Below are 17311 nucleotides of genomic sequence, written 5' to 3'. Positions count from 1 at the left end.
TAGGGAGAGAATGTACCACTTGGAAGATGTGAATGTCCAAGTCCCTGGGCATTAATAGCTCTCATTTTTACGTAGAGAATTGTCATTCTTTTTCCATACATCAGTCGCTTGAGTTTGATTAATGTGAGTTTAGCCTTGATTTAATGAAGTTTTATGGAATAAAAAATGAACACTTACTATGTGCCAGATGTAGTGGATATAGCAGTGACTAAGCCAGATATAGATTTTTCTCTGAGCGTTGATCATTCTGAAATTGCAAAGCTGGCCACCACACTCTAGACCACAGGAACATCACTAAGGTGGTAGGTCTTAAATGTTGCTAGCCTGAGTTAATTAGGGAGCTCACTAAAATGCATGGGCCCAGGTCCTACCTTCAGAGACCAATCCAGTAGCTTTAGAGTGATGCTTGGGCAACTGAATTATTAACAAGCTCCTCAAAAGACTCTAAGTTTACAACAGACACTGTTGGTGTTTTCGCCTATATTTTCTCAAATCTCTTACCATTTTTATGCAAACTGGCTGCTAGTGCTTTGCTTTCACTCCCAATGGCAAATGCTATATCTGTGGGTGAGCTGCCCCTGAGTTCTGGAAACTTCTTTGCCTGGCACTTGAACCAGAAGTGTCCAGAAATTTACATTCCCTGCATGTGCTTAAATGTAAATTCTCTAGTTACATATTTTTTTTTTCCTTGCCTGGGACAACTCTGACGTTTGATATACACTGTCTCTAGAATGACACCATGGAATTGAGCTAACATTACTATCCATGGGACTTTTCTTATTGTCCTTTCCTTCCTATTCCCATTTCCTCATTTTCCTACCAATTTCCTTTTTTTTTCCTGGTTACGCTTCCTAATATATCAATTTCATGTGAATTGTTACCTGGCATCTGCTTCTGAGGAGCCCAACCTAAGTCAGGTACCAACATTTTAAAACAACTGGATTACTAAGGAGTTACATAGTGAGGCCTTGTGCCCTAGCTTTGGTCCCACATCTTCCCATTTACAATTTCTGTAATGACAATAATAGTTTTTTGTGGCATCACTGCAAACTCCTGAGAGAGACTATGCCACACATCCCTTCTATGTCCTAATAACAGTATTACATTGAAGCTGGTCTGAGTTTAACATTAGCCTTTAATATCATTGGAACATTAAAATTCCTTTCCATGTTATGTGCTGCCAAATTCCAGTTTCAATTTTCTGGAAGCATTTTCTCTACAGAGAAAATGTGTGAAGACAGCAGATATCTCAGAATTAGATAAGCTCAAAGTCATATTAAGTATCTCTTGGCATGTACTTTTGAAAAGAGCTCAGTAAAACTATAGCAGATTCACAAAGAATCTTAACTAGAAGATCCTTCACTGGAATGATAGAAGAAAAAAATAGGATCAAAATGTCAGATAATAACCATGACTGTGCATAAAAATACAGGTAAAAGGATGTCCCTGCAAGACTTTTACAAAAACAAAACATTGGCCTATATATCCAACAATTTAAGATATGTTTTTTTAAATATGGTATATCTATTACATGGAATATTTTTCTCAACCTAAAGGAATTGTTTCAAAAGAATATTTAAGGAAACAGACAAATGATCATCATATCAAGATGATGGAAAAGTGGGTAAGGCAGATATTACTAGTTATCTCCAATATCCATTTTCTCCTTCTTTACACCAATTGAACTGCCAGTTTTAACCTAGGTGCTTGACTTCCCCAAATAAAGGTCACATTTCCCAGCTCCCATTTTCATAACTTAGGTGTGACATGTGACCAAGTGCTGGCCAATGGGATATAAGCAGAAATGGTACACATAACTTTCGGGAGCATCTTTGAAGAAAAGGTGAAGAGCCCTGCCCTTTTTTTCTTCCCTTTTGTCTTTCTTGCTTTCTGGATGTGAGGGTGATGCCTGGAGCCATTATTTTGGACAACGATCCTAGGAATTAAGCCCATGAACAGCAAAAAATAATGTGGAAAAAGACAGGGTCTCTGACACTGTGGTGTACCAGACTAGCTCAGTCTGCCTACCTCTGGACTTACTTGTGAAACACAAAAAATAATCTTACCCTGTTTCAATCACTGTAATTTTGGTTTCTTCTGTGGTCACACCCAAATATAGTTGTAACTAATAAAACTTACCCAACTCTCTATGCCTATACTGTTCAGTATGACAGCCACTAGACACACCTGGCTATTAAAGTTAAAATGAATTAAAACTACATGACATTTAAAATTCAGTTCCTCCATCACACTAGTCACATTTCAAGTGCTTAGTAGCCACATGTGGCTGGTGGCTGGTGGCTGACCTAGTGGACAGCGCAGATAAAGAACATTTCCAGCATCACAGAAAGGTCTGTTGGACAGCACTGATATATACAATGTGATATCATTTTTAAAAACTCTGTGTCTGTGTGTGCATGAATGAAAGGAAGACAGAGAGGGAGAGGGGGTGGAGGGATGGGAGAAGGGAGGGAGAGAAAGAGAGAGGGATGGAAGAGACTAAAGACAACATGAAAAGTATTAACGGTTACAGGTGATTCTATTTTCTTGTGTATGTCAAGCCATACTATTATGGTATTTTATAATTAACATATATATTTTACATTTTATTGAGGTATGATTTACATGTTATAAAATTGATCTCTTGTAAGTGTATTGTTCGATGACTTTTGATAAATGTTTGAAGTTGTATGGGCATCACCAAAATCCAGCTTTAGAACATTCCCACAACTCCTGAAAGTTCCTTTATCCAATTACAGTTGATCCTCACTCCCCCGCTACTCAGTCCTAGGTAACCACTTATATTACTTTTATAATTAGAAAAGTATTTTTAAAAACATACCAGTTTTATCAAGGTTCCTTTGTTCAGCATAAGTAGAAATTTGGGACCATATTTCATTCTGGAGTTTTTTAAGGAACTTTGTACTATAAGTTTCTAAGTCTGCATAGGACTTCAGTATGGAAATTGTCTGTTCTGGAGGATAAGACACTATTTCTTGTAACTGGGTATTGTTAGCCCCTTGGTTGCTCAAGGCAAACACTGTAACATCTTCCAGCCAAAGGTTCAGTGCAGCGTCACGCACCTTATCATCTGATGGTCTGTGGGTGACCAGGACTGCAATCTGAGGCACTCCCTGTGCTCTTCTGCTGCCATATGACTCTGAGAAGCCGTCTCTTCTCATGTGCTCAATGGCAGCCCCTGTATTGGATTTCCCAACTTGGATGGAAAGATTCTTGATTTGCTGCTTAAATTCAGATTGGGTTGTGCTTGATTTAAGAAAAGAAATAGTCTTGGCACTACTGCTGTAACTTATCAGTCCAAGTCGCATGCAATTTTCCTTCACATCCATGGAGCTGGTAATGTTCTCCAGGAAGGTCTGAAGATGCCTTAAATTTCCTCTGGTCCCAAGTGACTCATCCACCAGGAACACGAGGTCAGCAAGTGAATCTTTCTGACAGGATATGGGGAAGGGAACTATGGAGAGAGAAAAAGTGTGAGGATTAGTATATAACACTGGCCCAGCGAGAGAAAGGTACTTTTTACATTGTCAAGCACATTAGTTAGGATAGAGGTAGTCATGATGGATGTAGACAGCATTGTTTTCTTTTAGTGAACAAAATATCAAAATTCTAAACAACACGTACAAGGTCGTTGACTTCAAAAGCTTTCCATATGCTGTTCCCTCTGTCTGAAGAATGCTTCTGATCAATTTCCCTACCACATCCCATGACCACCACCACTATTATCTCCATGACCACCATCACCACTGGTATGATCATCACCACCGCTGCCATCACTTCCACCTCCACCACAACCACCGCCACCATTGCCACCACTACCTTCACTACTAGTGAAGTGAAGGAACCACCATGTCCACCATTGCCGCTACCTTTCCCACTGCCACCCCCACTCTCAAGAACTGGGATGCAGGGATGAGTTAGCAGAAATATCTCTGATCACAGGAAGTTTACATTATCTGGGGAGGGTAGATAACTAGATTGTACTATTTCACATAGTAATAAGTGCTGCTAGCAAGGAAATAAAACAGGTGACTTGACTGACTACACTGTCGCTAAGGGAGGGTTAACTTACCTGAGACATGAAGAAATCAGGGAAGGCCTCTCTGAGAGGATCACATATGGGTTGAGAAATGACTGGAGAGAGGAATTCAGCCACGTGGAGTTCTGAAGGAAGAGGAATTCTGGCAGATAGAGCAGCAAGAGGTGGGAACAAGCAAGAAGTCCAGAGTAGTTGGAGTCCATGAGTGAGGGGAAACACTGATGGATAAGGCCAGAGGGAAGCAGGGCCCAGATATTCTGGGAGTCACATGATCTTATTTAAATATTTTAAATATCACTCCAGTTGCTGAGAGGAAATACTGAATTCAGGGATAATAATTAAGAAACAATGGTCCTAGTCCAGGAAAGAGATAAGGATTCTTGGGCAAGTATTACAGCTGCTAAGATGGAATGACAAGGATAGTTTTGATACATGACTTAGAGGTAGAACAGAAAGCTGGATAAATTGGATGTGAGTATTGACAACAAAAGAGGAAGTGGTGAAAACTCCTGGGTTTTTGGCCTGAACGACTGAGTGAATGGTGGTGGTGTCTTTTTTCAAGATAGGGAAGATAGTGAGAAAAACAAGTTACAGGGGGGATTTGTGTTCTGTTTCAGACATGGTAAGTTCGAGAAACTACTGAGTATTGAAGAGGAGATGCCAGGTAAGCAGTTGGTTATACAAATTTGGAATCTAAGGTAAAGTACGCCATATTCACATAAAACATAGACTCCAAGCACAGGTAGATGAACTGCAGGTATGGAAAGCTAGCCAAGAGATAAGCTCAACCTTGCCAAGAACTACCCATCTGTGAGTTCTGAGAAGGCAGAAAGTGTGTCTTACTTATCACTATCCTTCCAGTACCTGGTGCCTGGTGAGAGTTCAAAAATATTTATGGAATTAAAAATAATTCTCATAAATCTACCAATCTACTCTGAATCCCCCATAGTTAGCTAAACAAATTTCAAGAATGACCTTCTCAGGTCAGTATTGATTTGCAAATAGTTGTTACTATTAATAACAGTAAACAGTGTGCCAAATGCCATACAAGCCCCCTCACTCATATTATATGGTAGACACTATTATCCTTACTTTACAGGTAAGGAAACTGATGCTCAGGGTTAAGTAAGGGACTCAATGTCCTAAGTGGCCAAGCCAGGGTTTGAACTCAGACCTTCCTGACTCCAAAGTCTTTGGTCCTAAACTCTAAAAGTCCAGGATGAGACAACACAGTAGATGCAGGGCTCAACACAGCAGAATGCAGTCCACTGCATTGCATTACAGCACCACTGAGGGCATCCCCTCTTCTTCCTTGTTGAACACAAAATATGAACATGCACTAATAGTATCTCATTCTAAGGTTATCATTCTTCTCACTGAGTATCACTATATATCAGTTCACAAGCATTTATTGAATATTTATTGTGAGTCTCATACTGTAACAAGACTGTGAAGGAAAGAGAATAGACAATGATCCTATTTCTTTATCTATAAGATACTTACGTATTAATTCATTAAGAAATAGAACACCAGCTCATTGTCAAGCACTGTGCTTGGCACAAAGGATAGAGAGATAAGTTGTCAATCCTGCCCTCATGTGCTACCTGTTTCTTGCTCGGTGGTGGTGGGGAAGGAAAGGAGGACAAACACAGAAATGGATAGTTAAACGGAAAGTGCTGCTGTCATAAGCTGTGTGCAAGGAACTGAAACCCAAAAAGAAATTAGAAAGGAAAGATTCCAAGAGGAAAAGGATGTAGGGATGAGATTTATATGATGACAGGAGTTATTCAAGCTATAAGAAAACAAAGGAGTGCAATAAGATCGAGCTCTTGTCAGAAAAAAATGGCACAAGCAAAGGCAGAAGTGAGCAGGTATGATGTGTAGAAGTTTCCAATACTTCAACATGGCTAATCGTGAAAACCTAACATGAGTTGCAAGAGGTGAGGGTGGACAAATGTAGACCCACCTGGGGATCAGGCACCTCTTCAACCAAGGGCTTCCTTACCTTGCATATCAGCATCGATGGCTCCCTCCTTGTACTTGGTTACATCCTTGATGATCTGTGTCATGTTTTGGGAAAATGTGCTGAGGTCTCCGATTATCCGAAGGTTGAAATGGAAATGGGACGTGGCCATAGCCTTCAGATTTTCCTCAGAAGCTTTCTGCACTCCCACAGAGATAATTTTCACCCCGTCTTTCTGCAGGGCTTTTGAAGCCTCTTCCACTTCATCCTCAGACTCAGCCGAAGCCAGGACCACCAAAATTGGGGGAAATTGTTTCCTGTCTCTCCCATTTGTGGGTGTAGAGAAATAGGTCCTGTGAGCCTCCTGAAGAGCCTTTCCTATCTGCAGGGACCCACCAATGAACTGAAAGTTCATCTTGAGGTGGTTCAGCATGGGGCTCCTGCCTTTAAAGGTGTTCAGATGGAATTCACTGTGAAACTCATCGCTGTACTGGGCCAGGGCTACATGGTATTTGTTGGTCTCTATGGGAAGACTGTTGATCATTTTGTTGATGAATGTTTTGACAAATGGGAACGACTTAGGTCCCAGGTGATCGGAGCTGTCCACCAGAAACACAACATCTGCATACTCAGGGCCTGGCCCTATCAAAATAAAATAACAACAAGCAAAAACAAAGTTATCATTCAGCCTTTATATTTTACATCACAATACTTATTTAAGACTATGCCCTAGTGTTAAGTAGGGATGTATCAGAATCTGATTATTCTGATGTATCAGAATCCCAAGAAAAGTGTCTTTTGGAGGTCAAACAGAAGAAACGATAATTGCCTTTGCTAAAATGTCAAACAGAAGGGCTTTAGTAAAGTTAGCCAACAGATATACAAGAGACAATAAACTTCTTTCCTTTTTTAGTTCTGGAACCCCAAACTCTGATATTGTACCAACCCAGAAAGTCCCTGACTGGACTGGTTTGGTTGTGTCCCTACCCAAATCTCATCTTGAATTATAGCTCCCATAATCCCCACATGTCATGGGAGGGACCCAGTAGAGAGTAATTGAATCATGGGGGTGCTTACCCCCATGCTGTTCTCGTGATGGTGAGTGAGTACTCATGAGATCTGATGGTTTTATAAGGGGCTTTTCCCAATTTGCTTGGCACTTCTCTCTCCTGCTACCATGTGAAGAAGGACATGTTTGCTTCCACTTCCGCCATGATTATAATTTTCCTGGGGCCTCCCCAACCATGAGGAACTGTGAGTCAATTAAATCTCTTTCCTTTGTAAATTACCCACTCTAGGGTATTTCTTCATAGCAGTGTAAGAATGGGCCAAAGCCATCTGAGGGCTACAGCAATTTTTGGAAACATTATAGAGTAAGCAATTGTCTCAGGTGGCAGAACACAGTCTAAGACCAGGATTTCAGATGAAAGTGCTTGATTGAGGGCATGCAATGTAAGAGAAACAGGACAGGGAACAAGCAGAGAAGGCATGTCATCAGGTAAGGTCTAGCTTTGGCCTGCTCTGCAAGAGGCTCTGGAGCCTAAATTACAGCAGAGCTGTCCCTCTTTGAGGCAAGAGGGCCAGTTTTTTGTACTACCCTATTAGTCAGTCATTGGCTGCAGACCATCCCCAGAAGTTGGAGAGGAGCAGAGGGTTGTAGGCAGAACCTTTTAGTTAAGTGGGAAAGCTGAGAACAGTTCCCCTGAGAAAATGGGGCACAGCCATGAGCTGTTGCCAGCAGTATTCACAGTAGCTGGGAGGTGGGTGCACCAGCCAGACAAGAAAAGTCTGGCAAGGGAGATGCCAATAGTATCTACCTTAGCAGTCATGGTCAGCCATGCTGCTCTTGAAATTAGTAATGTGCTAGTAAATGTCTAACAACTGGCTCTCTCTTTCAAGGTAACTCAGAAATTCACCAGGAAATCTTAGAGTAACACAGTGACAATGCACAGTTAAAAATATTTCTTTGAATGATGTTTTTAGTAATTACAATAGAGTAGAAAAACCTGCCTTTCATGCATTCTCTCTCTTTTCCTATACAGACACACGTGCACACACACACACACACACACACACACACACCACAGTCGTGTGCTTCACAATGACATAATGACATTTCAGTCAACAACAGACTACATATATGATAGTGTCCTCATAAGGTTATAATTAAGCTGGCTGGGCTCACACTGTAATCCCAGCACTTTGGAAGACCAAGGTGGTAGGATCACCTGAGCCCGGGAAATTGAGATCAGCCTTGGCAAAATGATGAAACCCTGTCTCTACAAAAAATATAAAAATTAGCCAGGTGTGGTGGCATGCATATGTAGTCCCAGCTATTTGGGAGGCTGAGGCAGAAGGATTGCTTGAGCTGAGGGAGCAGAGGATGCAATGAACCGAGACTGCACCACTCCACTCTAGCTTGAGTGACAGAGTGAGACTGTCTCAAAAAAAAAAAAAAAAAAAAAAAAAAAAAAAAAAAAAGATTATAATAGAACTGAAAAATTCTTATCACCTAATAACATCATAGCTGTCATAATATGGCAGTGCAAGGTATTGCCTTTCCTGTGTTTAGATGTGTTTAGATATATAAATTCTTACCATTGTATTATACTTGCCTATAACATGCAGTATAGGTTTGTAGCCTAGGAGCAATAGGCCGTATCATATACCCTAGGTGTGTAGTAGGCTACACCATCTAAGTATAAGTACACTCTATGATGTTTACACAATGACAAAATGGCCTAAAGATGCATTTCTCAGAAAGTACACCCATTGTTAAGTGATGTATGACTATGTGTGTGTGTTTGTGTGTAAATATATATTTCATGCTTGTAAAAGGAAAGGAAGGCAATGGTTTAGTCATGAAATACTTAGAATTTGTTTCTGTGTGGGGTTCCTTTTCTTTCATTTATAAGATCAAGATTCAAATGGATCTATAAACAAATGGACTGACTCAATCCACGGAGACATGTAATATTGAGATTGAAGCAAATCAATGGATAACTGAATTTTTCTAGCCAGGTGCAACACAACTCATGACTTTTTCTCATGGCTTTGTGCTGTCTTTGACAAGTTAAGTTTGTTTGATATTGTATAACAATTACTAAATGCTGCATACTTTGATTTTTAGTAAATAAATTATTTCCCTCTGTTTATTAAAGTTTACTGAGGTATAAAAATATTTCCTAAATAATAATAAACATAAAATACACTGGTACCTGGGCTCTGGTCTGCCAATGTTTCAGTCCAAATGATTAGGACAAATATAATTAGCAGGATCTTCATTTTGTTAGTGAAGATTTTTACTTTTGTTCTGCAAAAAAAAATTATTTACAATATGAAATTTTTTATTTTTTACCATTAAATAACTGTGAAGATAGTTGTATTAGAGCATGGTACACTGTAAACAAGTATTTGTCAAGCAGTGCCAAGTGTGTTTATAAAATTCATCAAGCATTTGGAGTATTTGTTGAAAATATTAATGCTAATGTTTGATGAGCCCTGGCTAAGGCTCAAACACCTTTCTCTTGCTTGACAAGTGTCATCTAATTTAATTCTCACAACAATCTTATAGGGAGGTACAATTACTACACTTACGTGACAGATAAGGAAACTGAAGCACCAGATGTCTTGGTAAGAGGTAGATCAATCCACAGTACTAACCCAGACAAAGCAATTGCATCACCCAACTTCTTAACCACTATGTCATAAGCTTTATACAAAATTAGTGTCCTCACAAAATTTACATAGTCACTATTCTCTACCCTTTATTATTATGCCACTATCATATATGTTCATAATTTGGCTTAAAAAGCCAACAGCTACACATGTCTCTTCCTTCATTGAGTCCTTGTGAATACTGCTTCCTCACTTACAGTTATGCCCAATTTCACAAAGTACCTTAGGTTTGGTTTTTCCACATAGTTCACAATCAATCAGAATGCTTCCTGGGAAATTAAAATCTCAAGAATTTAACCAAATCAGAGTTTGTTCTTTATAAGAATAGAAATAGATTAAAATGGCCAATACTCAAAAAATAGATCTTCCTCAAAACAGATACCAAAGGTATAAGGGCTGATTTTTAGAGCTCTTTTGAAATTGTTACTCATTAAAGAAGATTGATAGAATCATTGGAAGCTGGATGTGGAAAAGACCCTATAAATCATTTAGATTAAGCCCCCAGTTCAGAGGAAACAACATTTTTATCACCTCAAAAAGAAACCCCAAACCGATAGCAGTCATTCCCCACTCCCTCCCCCATGCCACCCTTCTATAGGTGCTGGCACTGATCTTTCTTTCTCTATGGATTTGCCTATTCTGGACATTTCATATAAACAGAATCACATAATATGTGGCCTTTATGTTTGACTTCTTTCATTTAGTATGAGTGTGTATCAGTACTTAATTCTTAATTCTTTTTTAAAGCTGAGTAATATTCCATTGTATGGATGTATAATGTTTAAAACATTAATTGTCAGTTGATGAACATTTGGGTTGTTTCTACTCTGGTCTGTTATAAATAATACTGCTATGAACACTTATGTACATGCTGATGTGAATATATGTTTTCATTTATCTGGAGTAGGTACCTAGGAGTGAAATATTTGGTCTTATCATAACACTATGTTTAACATTTTGAGAAACTGCAAAATTGTTTTCCAAAGTGGCTGTACTATTTTACACTTTCAGTAGCAATGTATAAAGGTTCCAACTTTTCCACATTGCCATCAACACTTATTTTCCGTTTTGTTATTATAGCCATTCTAGTGGGTATAAATGGTTTTCATTTGCATTGCCCTAATGACGAATGATGTTATCTTTTCAGGTACTTAACGGCCATCAGTATTTCTTATTGGGTGAAACATCTATTTAAATGCTTTACCCATTTTTACTTGGGTTATTTGTCTTTTATTGTTGTAATATAAAAATTCTTTATATATTCTAGATGCTTCACAGATATATGACTTGCTAATATACTCCTGCCATTCTGTGGGTTGTATTTTCACTTTTTAAATGTGTCTTTTGAGGCACAAGTGATTTTAAATTCGATAAAGTCCAATTTATCTGGGTTTTTTTGTTTTATTTTGCTCCTAATGCTTTTAGTGTCATATCTAAAACACCATTGCCTACAGTCACTAAGGGTTACTTGTATATTTTCTTCTAAACATTTTATAGTTTAGCCTTGTATTTAGTTCTTTAAACCATTTTAAGTTGTTTCTGTGTGTGGTGTGAGGTAGGGATACAATTTCACTCTTTTGTATGTGGATATACAATTACAGTTGTCCTAGTACCATTTGTTGAAAATACTTTTCTTTCAACATTGAATTGTCTTCACACCCTTATCAAAAACAAATTTACTATGAGTGGATGAGTTTATTTTTAGACTCTCAATTGTATTCTATTTATATATATATTTCTATCCTTATGCCAGTACCACATAGTCTTGATTATGCTACTTTTAAGAAAGGTTTGAAGTTGGAAAGTGTGAGTCCTTCCACTTTGTTCTTTCTCAAGGTTGTTTTGGCTATTCTGAGCCCTGTGCATTTCTATATGTGCTTTAGAATCACCTTGTCAGTTTCTGGGGAAAAAAAAAAAAAAGGCATCTGGAATTTGATAGGGTTTTCATTGAACAGGTAGATAAATTTATGGAGTTTTAGCATCTTAATATTGTCTTACAATCCATTAATATGGGTTTTCTATGGAGAATAGAATTTTGAGATCTTATTTCATATTTTCTCTGATGTTCTTTAAATATAGGAAATCATAAGAATTCAAAGATAAAGAGGAGACCTTTCTGTACAGCCACGTGAATTCCAAAGCCAATAAATATTCAGAGCTGTGTATACATCCTTCTTTAGGTTGGTGGTATGTTAAGAGAGTAAGATTAAGCTGGTCTCAACCCAGTAAAGCTCAGTAGAGTTTTACTTATGAACACTAGAGCCAATAGGACATATCCCAGGTGACCATTCATGCACACATCCCTTGGCTTAGCTCTGCTCCCATTCTTTCTTCAGCTCAAATTCCCACTTTGCATGTCTTGGCTCCAAAATAGTGTCAATAGCTTAATTTTGTAGATGTGGAATTGCTGAGTCAAAAGTATATTTACTTTAAGTTTCTTTGGATACTGCCAAATTGCCATCCTTTGGGTACCAAATAATATTCCCTTACCTGCCCCAACATAGTATGTCTCACTATTTTCACTTCACATTCCTATTTGTCTTTTCCATTATTTACACTGTTTTGGTATAAGTTATTCTGATTAGTCTGTCTTTTTTATTGTCCATGCTTCTGAAATGAATTTGTTCATATTTTTTTCATTTTTTTCATATGCTTATTTTTAATTCCCTTGGCAAGTAATATATGCCCGGGAACAAAGTGAAAGTTTGTATTCCTCCAGATAAGATGGAGATAGAAGAGGGCAGCCTCTCAGAAAAGACAATGTCCAGTGTTATAATCTAGACTCTACCACTCCCAATCCCCTCTTACAGCCCTGTAGTTATTCAGGGGAAGCCACTCCTTATTAATTGTTAATTTTCTATGACTCTTGGTCCTTTGATGGCTCAGCCTCCCTGTCTCTTTTGTAACATCTTGAAGTTTGGATTTGATGCAGGAAGTCAGCAGGCAGAGCTAAATTTCCAACTTTTCCAAAATTCAAAGTTTCCCATACCAAAGGAAAAATGAAAAAATATTTAGAATATACAGATTCTAAGATATAATAGTAGGGGACCCTTTGGAGAGAGTTGAATCATATCTCTAAGGCTCCTCCTAACTCTAAAATTCTCTGATCCTGTGATTCTATGATGGAAGGACCTGAGGCAGAGAGTGGCATGTATGAGTGATACTTTAAGGAATTAATTGGCCATTCTGGAGGAGATATACCCCAAACTAGACTTGGGGCCCAAAGAAACTCCAAGTTTGAATAGCTACCAAGTGAGCCAACTCACCCTTTCTCACACTTTCAAATGCTCAAACTCTCAGAGGCTGATTGGGAATTCAAAGTTAGTATCACATCTGAGGGAGGGGCACCCCAAGCCCACTTCAGGGTGGACCAACAGCCAAACGGCACATCTGAAGAGAAGGCACACATGCTGAGGGCTGGGCAACAATCAGCTAGCCTTGCTATTTCCTGTGGGGATGTTCAGCACATGTAGATCAGCCACATAGAGATGGGGGCTAATGCTCCCTAGCCACTGCCAGGAGATAAAATAAGAGGGTAATAATAGACCAATGAATAATCACATCCCTTCTTTGATTGCATTCCTTTGGTTAAAAATATCTGTGAAGACAAATCTCACCATTCTGAATGAGAAACTGTATTGTTTTATGGGGCAATCTATTTTATAACCTATGGCATGAGGTGTTAAAGTGACTTGGTGAAGTAGGGAGAAAAAGCTTAATTTAGCAAAACATAAAGGCACATGATAAAGCCTGCAACCCTCTAAGAGGTTCAGACACTAAAGGGAAAAAGAAATTATTTAGCGAGTTATAACCACACAGCAAAGGCCTTGGTGTAATTCTTGAATCCATGAGATTAGAAGTAAGTATGTGAACAGTTTATTGGAGGTTTAGACTGCTAAATCCTAAATCAAGCATGTCACAAATATTGCAAAAGTAATTGCAGTTTTTTACCATTAAAAGTAATGGCAAACTATAGCATTCTGAAACCACCAAGTTTAATTTCTCTTTCTCTCCTTTTGCAGTCAAAGGAGCAAAAAGTCCTGAAATATGGTAAGAAATAAAGGTCAGGTCATCTCCCCTCTGTCCTCTACACTGTTTCCCTTCTCCCTAATGCCTGCCTTCCAGTTTCCCTGGTTAAGCATCCCTCACTCAGGATTTATGCAACAAAAGCTGGCCAGAATATGGAGCTCCAGTAGAGGGAGAAGGGCACAGCTTTAGGGACCACAGTCTCCAGTTGATAAGGGACTTAGGCTGCAAATGCACCATTCATGCACACCCAGCTGAGGATCGGAGGGCACAGAACAAGTCCATGGCTGAGCTAAAGCTTAAATTCTCGGCTTAGCCTCCCTGGTGCCTTATCCCATTTCTGGAGCATCTGGAGGGCACATTGAGTTTTCCTGTCAAAACAAACTGTGAGGCTAGATAATTATTTAGCCTCATTTTCCTGTGCTGGCTGTCCATCCTGTGGGTGCCATATGACTACTTCCTTTGGTTTTCATTACTTTTGTTTCCTCCATGGCATCACTCCTCCACACTCTCAAATCTGTCCACACCTAGACACTCATTCTAGCCACCTGGACTGCCAAGTCCCTCCTCTTCTTTGGTACCTATCATATTTTGCCTTGTACTGAAGCTACTGAAAGACTTTCTTAATCCCCCACTTCTCCTCCTTACCCAGTAACACACACACACACACACACACACACACACTCACTCACACATACACACAGACCACTAACACCTATAAACTCCTTGAAGGCAGGACTAGACTCTTCATTCCTTGTCATTGAATGTCTCACTTGCTTAGGTGAGTGCCTGCTTTAGAACAGGCTCTCGAGAAATATTTGCTGACTTGAGTTAATTACTTAGGAAGTGATTAAAAGCCTCACTTATCCAACTATTGTGCCTATTAAACCTCACACAGCAGGAATTCCAGAAACTTCTAGAAGAAAAGGCCATGTTTGGAATATCCTGTGATTCATAAAGTAAGGATCTATGCATGGGAAGCAAACTCCACTAATTTGAGCAACTCTGGGGAAAAGCTGAACACCATATCGGAGCATTCCAGACAAGTCCCAGGGAGCCTGCTCTAGCAGGAGGGGCTGTGTAAACCATCCTGGTTCCATCTTTTCAAAAGGCAGAGGCCTTACAAATCTTTCTGGGTCAGCCCAGGGAAGAAGCAGGTGTGGCGAGGAGGTTTGGCAGCAGTATTAGGACCATCATGTCCTAATACTGCTAAGGGACCAAGTATGTTTGATACATCTTTATATTTCCAGGGCTTGGCAGAGTGAGTATTCGCAAGAAAGGAGAAGAGGAAATGAGGGCAGGTCGGAAGGCAAGTTCTTGTGCAAATGCTGGTAAAATATGGGAGGATGAGGTATTATTTCAAATGAAGTCACAAAAATATCATGCACAAAGGGGAAGAGGAGAGATCAAGGATCCCAGGTAGAGAGGTGCCTACAACTAGATTACACAGCACATCAGCAGAAGGAAACCATTTCCCGAGTTCTTCTTATTGGGAAATGTCTGATATCACATTCTAGTAACATCTTTATTAGAGGAAATTGGATTAGGACAGAAGGCAGAAATGCTTATGCCACCAGCTCCTAAAATCAAAACAAATAAGACATATCAGAAACACGGGCTACAGTTTAATTAACACATCTAACAACCATCACTTTCCCAGTCATCCAACACTGCCGTTTATAATTTATGGAACTGCCATAGGCTTTGGACACAGAGTAAAACACATAAAATACTTCCTCCAAGAGCACACAATCTATTTGGGGAGCCAGGACAGTGAAATGAAAAGATAAAATATAGAAATTCACAAACATTAGCCCCCTAATAACTATGGAGGTTATTTTGTAAGGTCAGTAAAGGTCATAAACCTATTGGTTTTGACTAAAATGTCACTGCAGGCTCCATCATACAATAACCGTCTATGGCATTTACTTCAATGCCTACCCCATAGTAGGTGAGTAGTGAATATTTGTTAAAAGAATAAATGAACATGATGTTTCAGAATAAATTGTAAAGAACAGTTAGAAAGCAGTTTAAAGAATAAAATACAGCACTTCAGAGTGTAATTTATAAAAAGGCATCAAAAGGAAATTTACAAAAGCCTTTGATATACTCTAAAGACTTCTACAACTTTGATCAGGCATTGTGGAAAGAATATCAAGGAATCAGAACTTATAATTCAAACCATGAGCTCCTCTCTGAGACTTGTTTCCATGATCTATAAAACAAGAGGGTTGGACTTGAGCTATAAAATGATCTCATTTTGTAAATTAGAGTATAGGCCATTTGGGAACATGGGTTCAACCAAAGGCATAAAATGAGTGAGCAGGTCCAGCCCTACAAGGTCCAGGCCTCTCAGAAGGGCGAGACATCACCCTTCTTGCAAGAGCATTGGCAAAAATCACACTGATATATACAGAAGCCCCCTCTATCAGAGCCCAGGCATCAGAATTTTGTTTCAAGTATTCTTAATTATTGTTCAAGTATCCAACCCATAAGCTTCTTATACACCAGATTTCAAAAAATAAACATCTCTAGAGAGAAGAATGTCTTGCTTACATTACTAATCCTTCTATTTGCCAAAACATCATAGGGCCATTATATTCACATGGAAATAAATGACATTGGACCACAGCCACCCTCTAAATCATGAAGACCCCACATGAGCAGCATTGCTATCCACAGTTTCGGTAGCCTGCTTTCCTGCTCTACGATCCTTTGGCTGTCTGGTTGTGTGCCTCATTATTAGTGTTGTGGCTGAGAAAACAAAACGTGGCTTGGCTTGCTCTTCTCATTATTACTTTCTTAAGAAAGAACAGGCTGTGGGCTGGTGATTCTCAATTTTGGCTGCACACTAGAGAGCTATTAAAAATACTGATGCCAGGTTCCACTCCCAGAGTTTCTGACTCAATTGGTCAGGGGCATGGTCTGAACATGGATTTTTTTTAAACACTCCTGGTGATTCCAATGTGCAGCCAAGGTTGAGGACCACTAAGTTAGGCCATCCTGAATGGTCTAAGCAAGCTCTCTATAGAAAACACAGAGGTATAGTCCCAGAGAGAAAATCTGGGCCTCAATGTCTTTTTCTGCAAGTTGTGGTAAATAATAGCTATAACATCGTGTTGTTGAGAAGTTTATATGAGACCATGTATATAAAACATCTTAAAGGAAACATCTTAAAGGAGACATCTGTTGATTTTGTCTGCCCAACTTTCATTACTTCTTCTGAGGATTCTCTTTCCCCACTTTCAAACCATGTAGTTGCTGAAATCTTGACCTCACTCCTACTCCAGGAAAGTATACCTGGCTTAGACCAGCATTGCTACAGTCACTGTGATTGATCCAACAATGAGCACTTCACCTACACCATCAAAGTCAGAGAGCCTCAGCCAATATACAGGTTTTGCCACCATGAAGAAGAATCCCAAGATCAAGAGAGATGTATCTTTGATGATGTCAACTGAGCAGCTTGATCAGCCTGATCAATCCCTGGACTTTTCAGGTGTCTCAGTCAATAAATTCTATTTTGTGTTTGAGCTGGTTTGAGTAGGGTTTTACTAATACAGGAGCAAAAAGAATCCTGACCA

At 39.3% G+C, this 17311-nt stretch overlaps 1 protein-coding gene across 1 annotated transcript in view; it reads right to left on the bottom strand.

The window, feature by feature from the left end:
• The window catches only part of COL6A5 (collagen type VI alpha 5 chain), a 93596-nt gene extending 84288 nt beyond the window's left edge, over positions 1-9308 (bottom strand). The window contains 3 exon segments of the mRNA XM_023207395.1: positions 2843-3475; positions 6066-6665; positions 9242-9308. Coding sequence (XP_023063163.1) covers positions 2843-3475; positions 6066-6665; positions 9242-9308 — 1300 coding nt within the window.
• Positions 9309-17311: the final 8003 nt, after the last annotated feature.

Source organism: Piliocolobus tephrosceles, chromosome 2 (assembly GCF_002776525.5).
Source record: "Piliocolobus tephrosceles isolate RC106 chromosome 2, ASM277652v3, whole genome shotgun sequence".
Taxonomy (NCBI): Eukaryota; Metazoa; Chordata; class Mammalia; order Primates; family Cercopithecidae; genus Piliocolobus; species Piliocolobus tephrosceles.
Note: the sequence above shows the minus strand (reverse complement) of the source record. Positions and strands in the feature narration are given on the sequence as shown.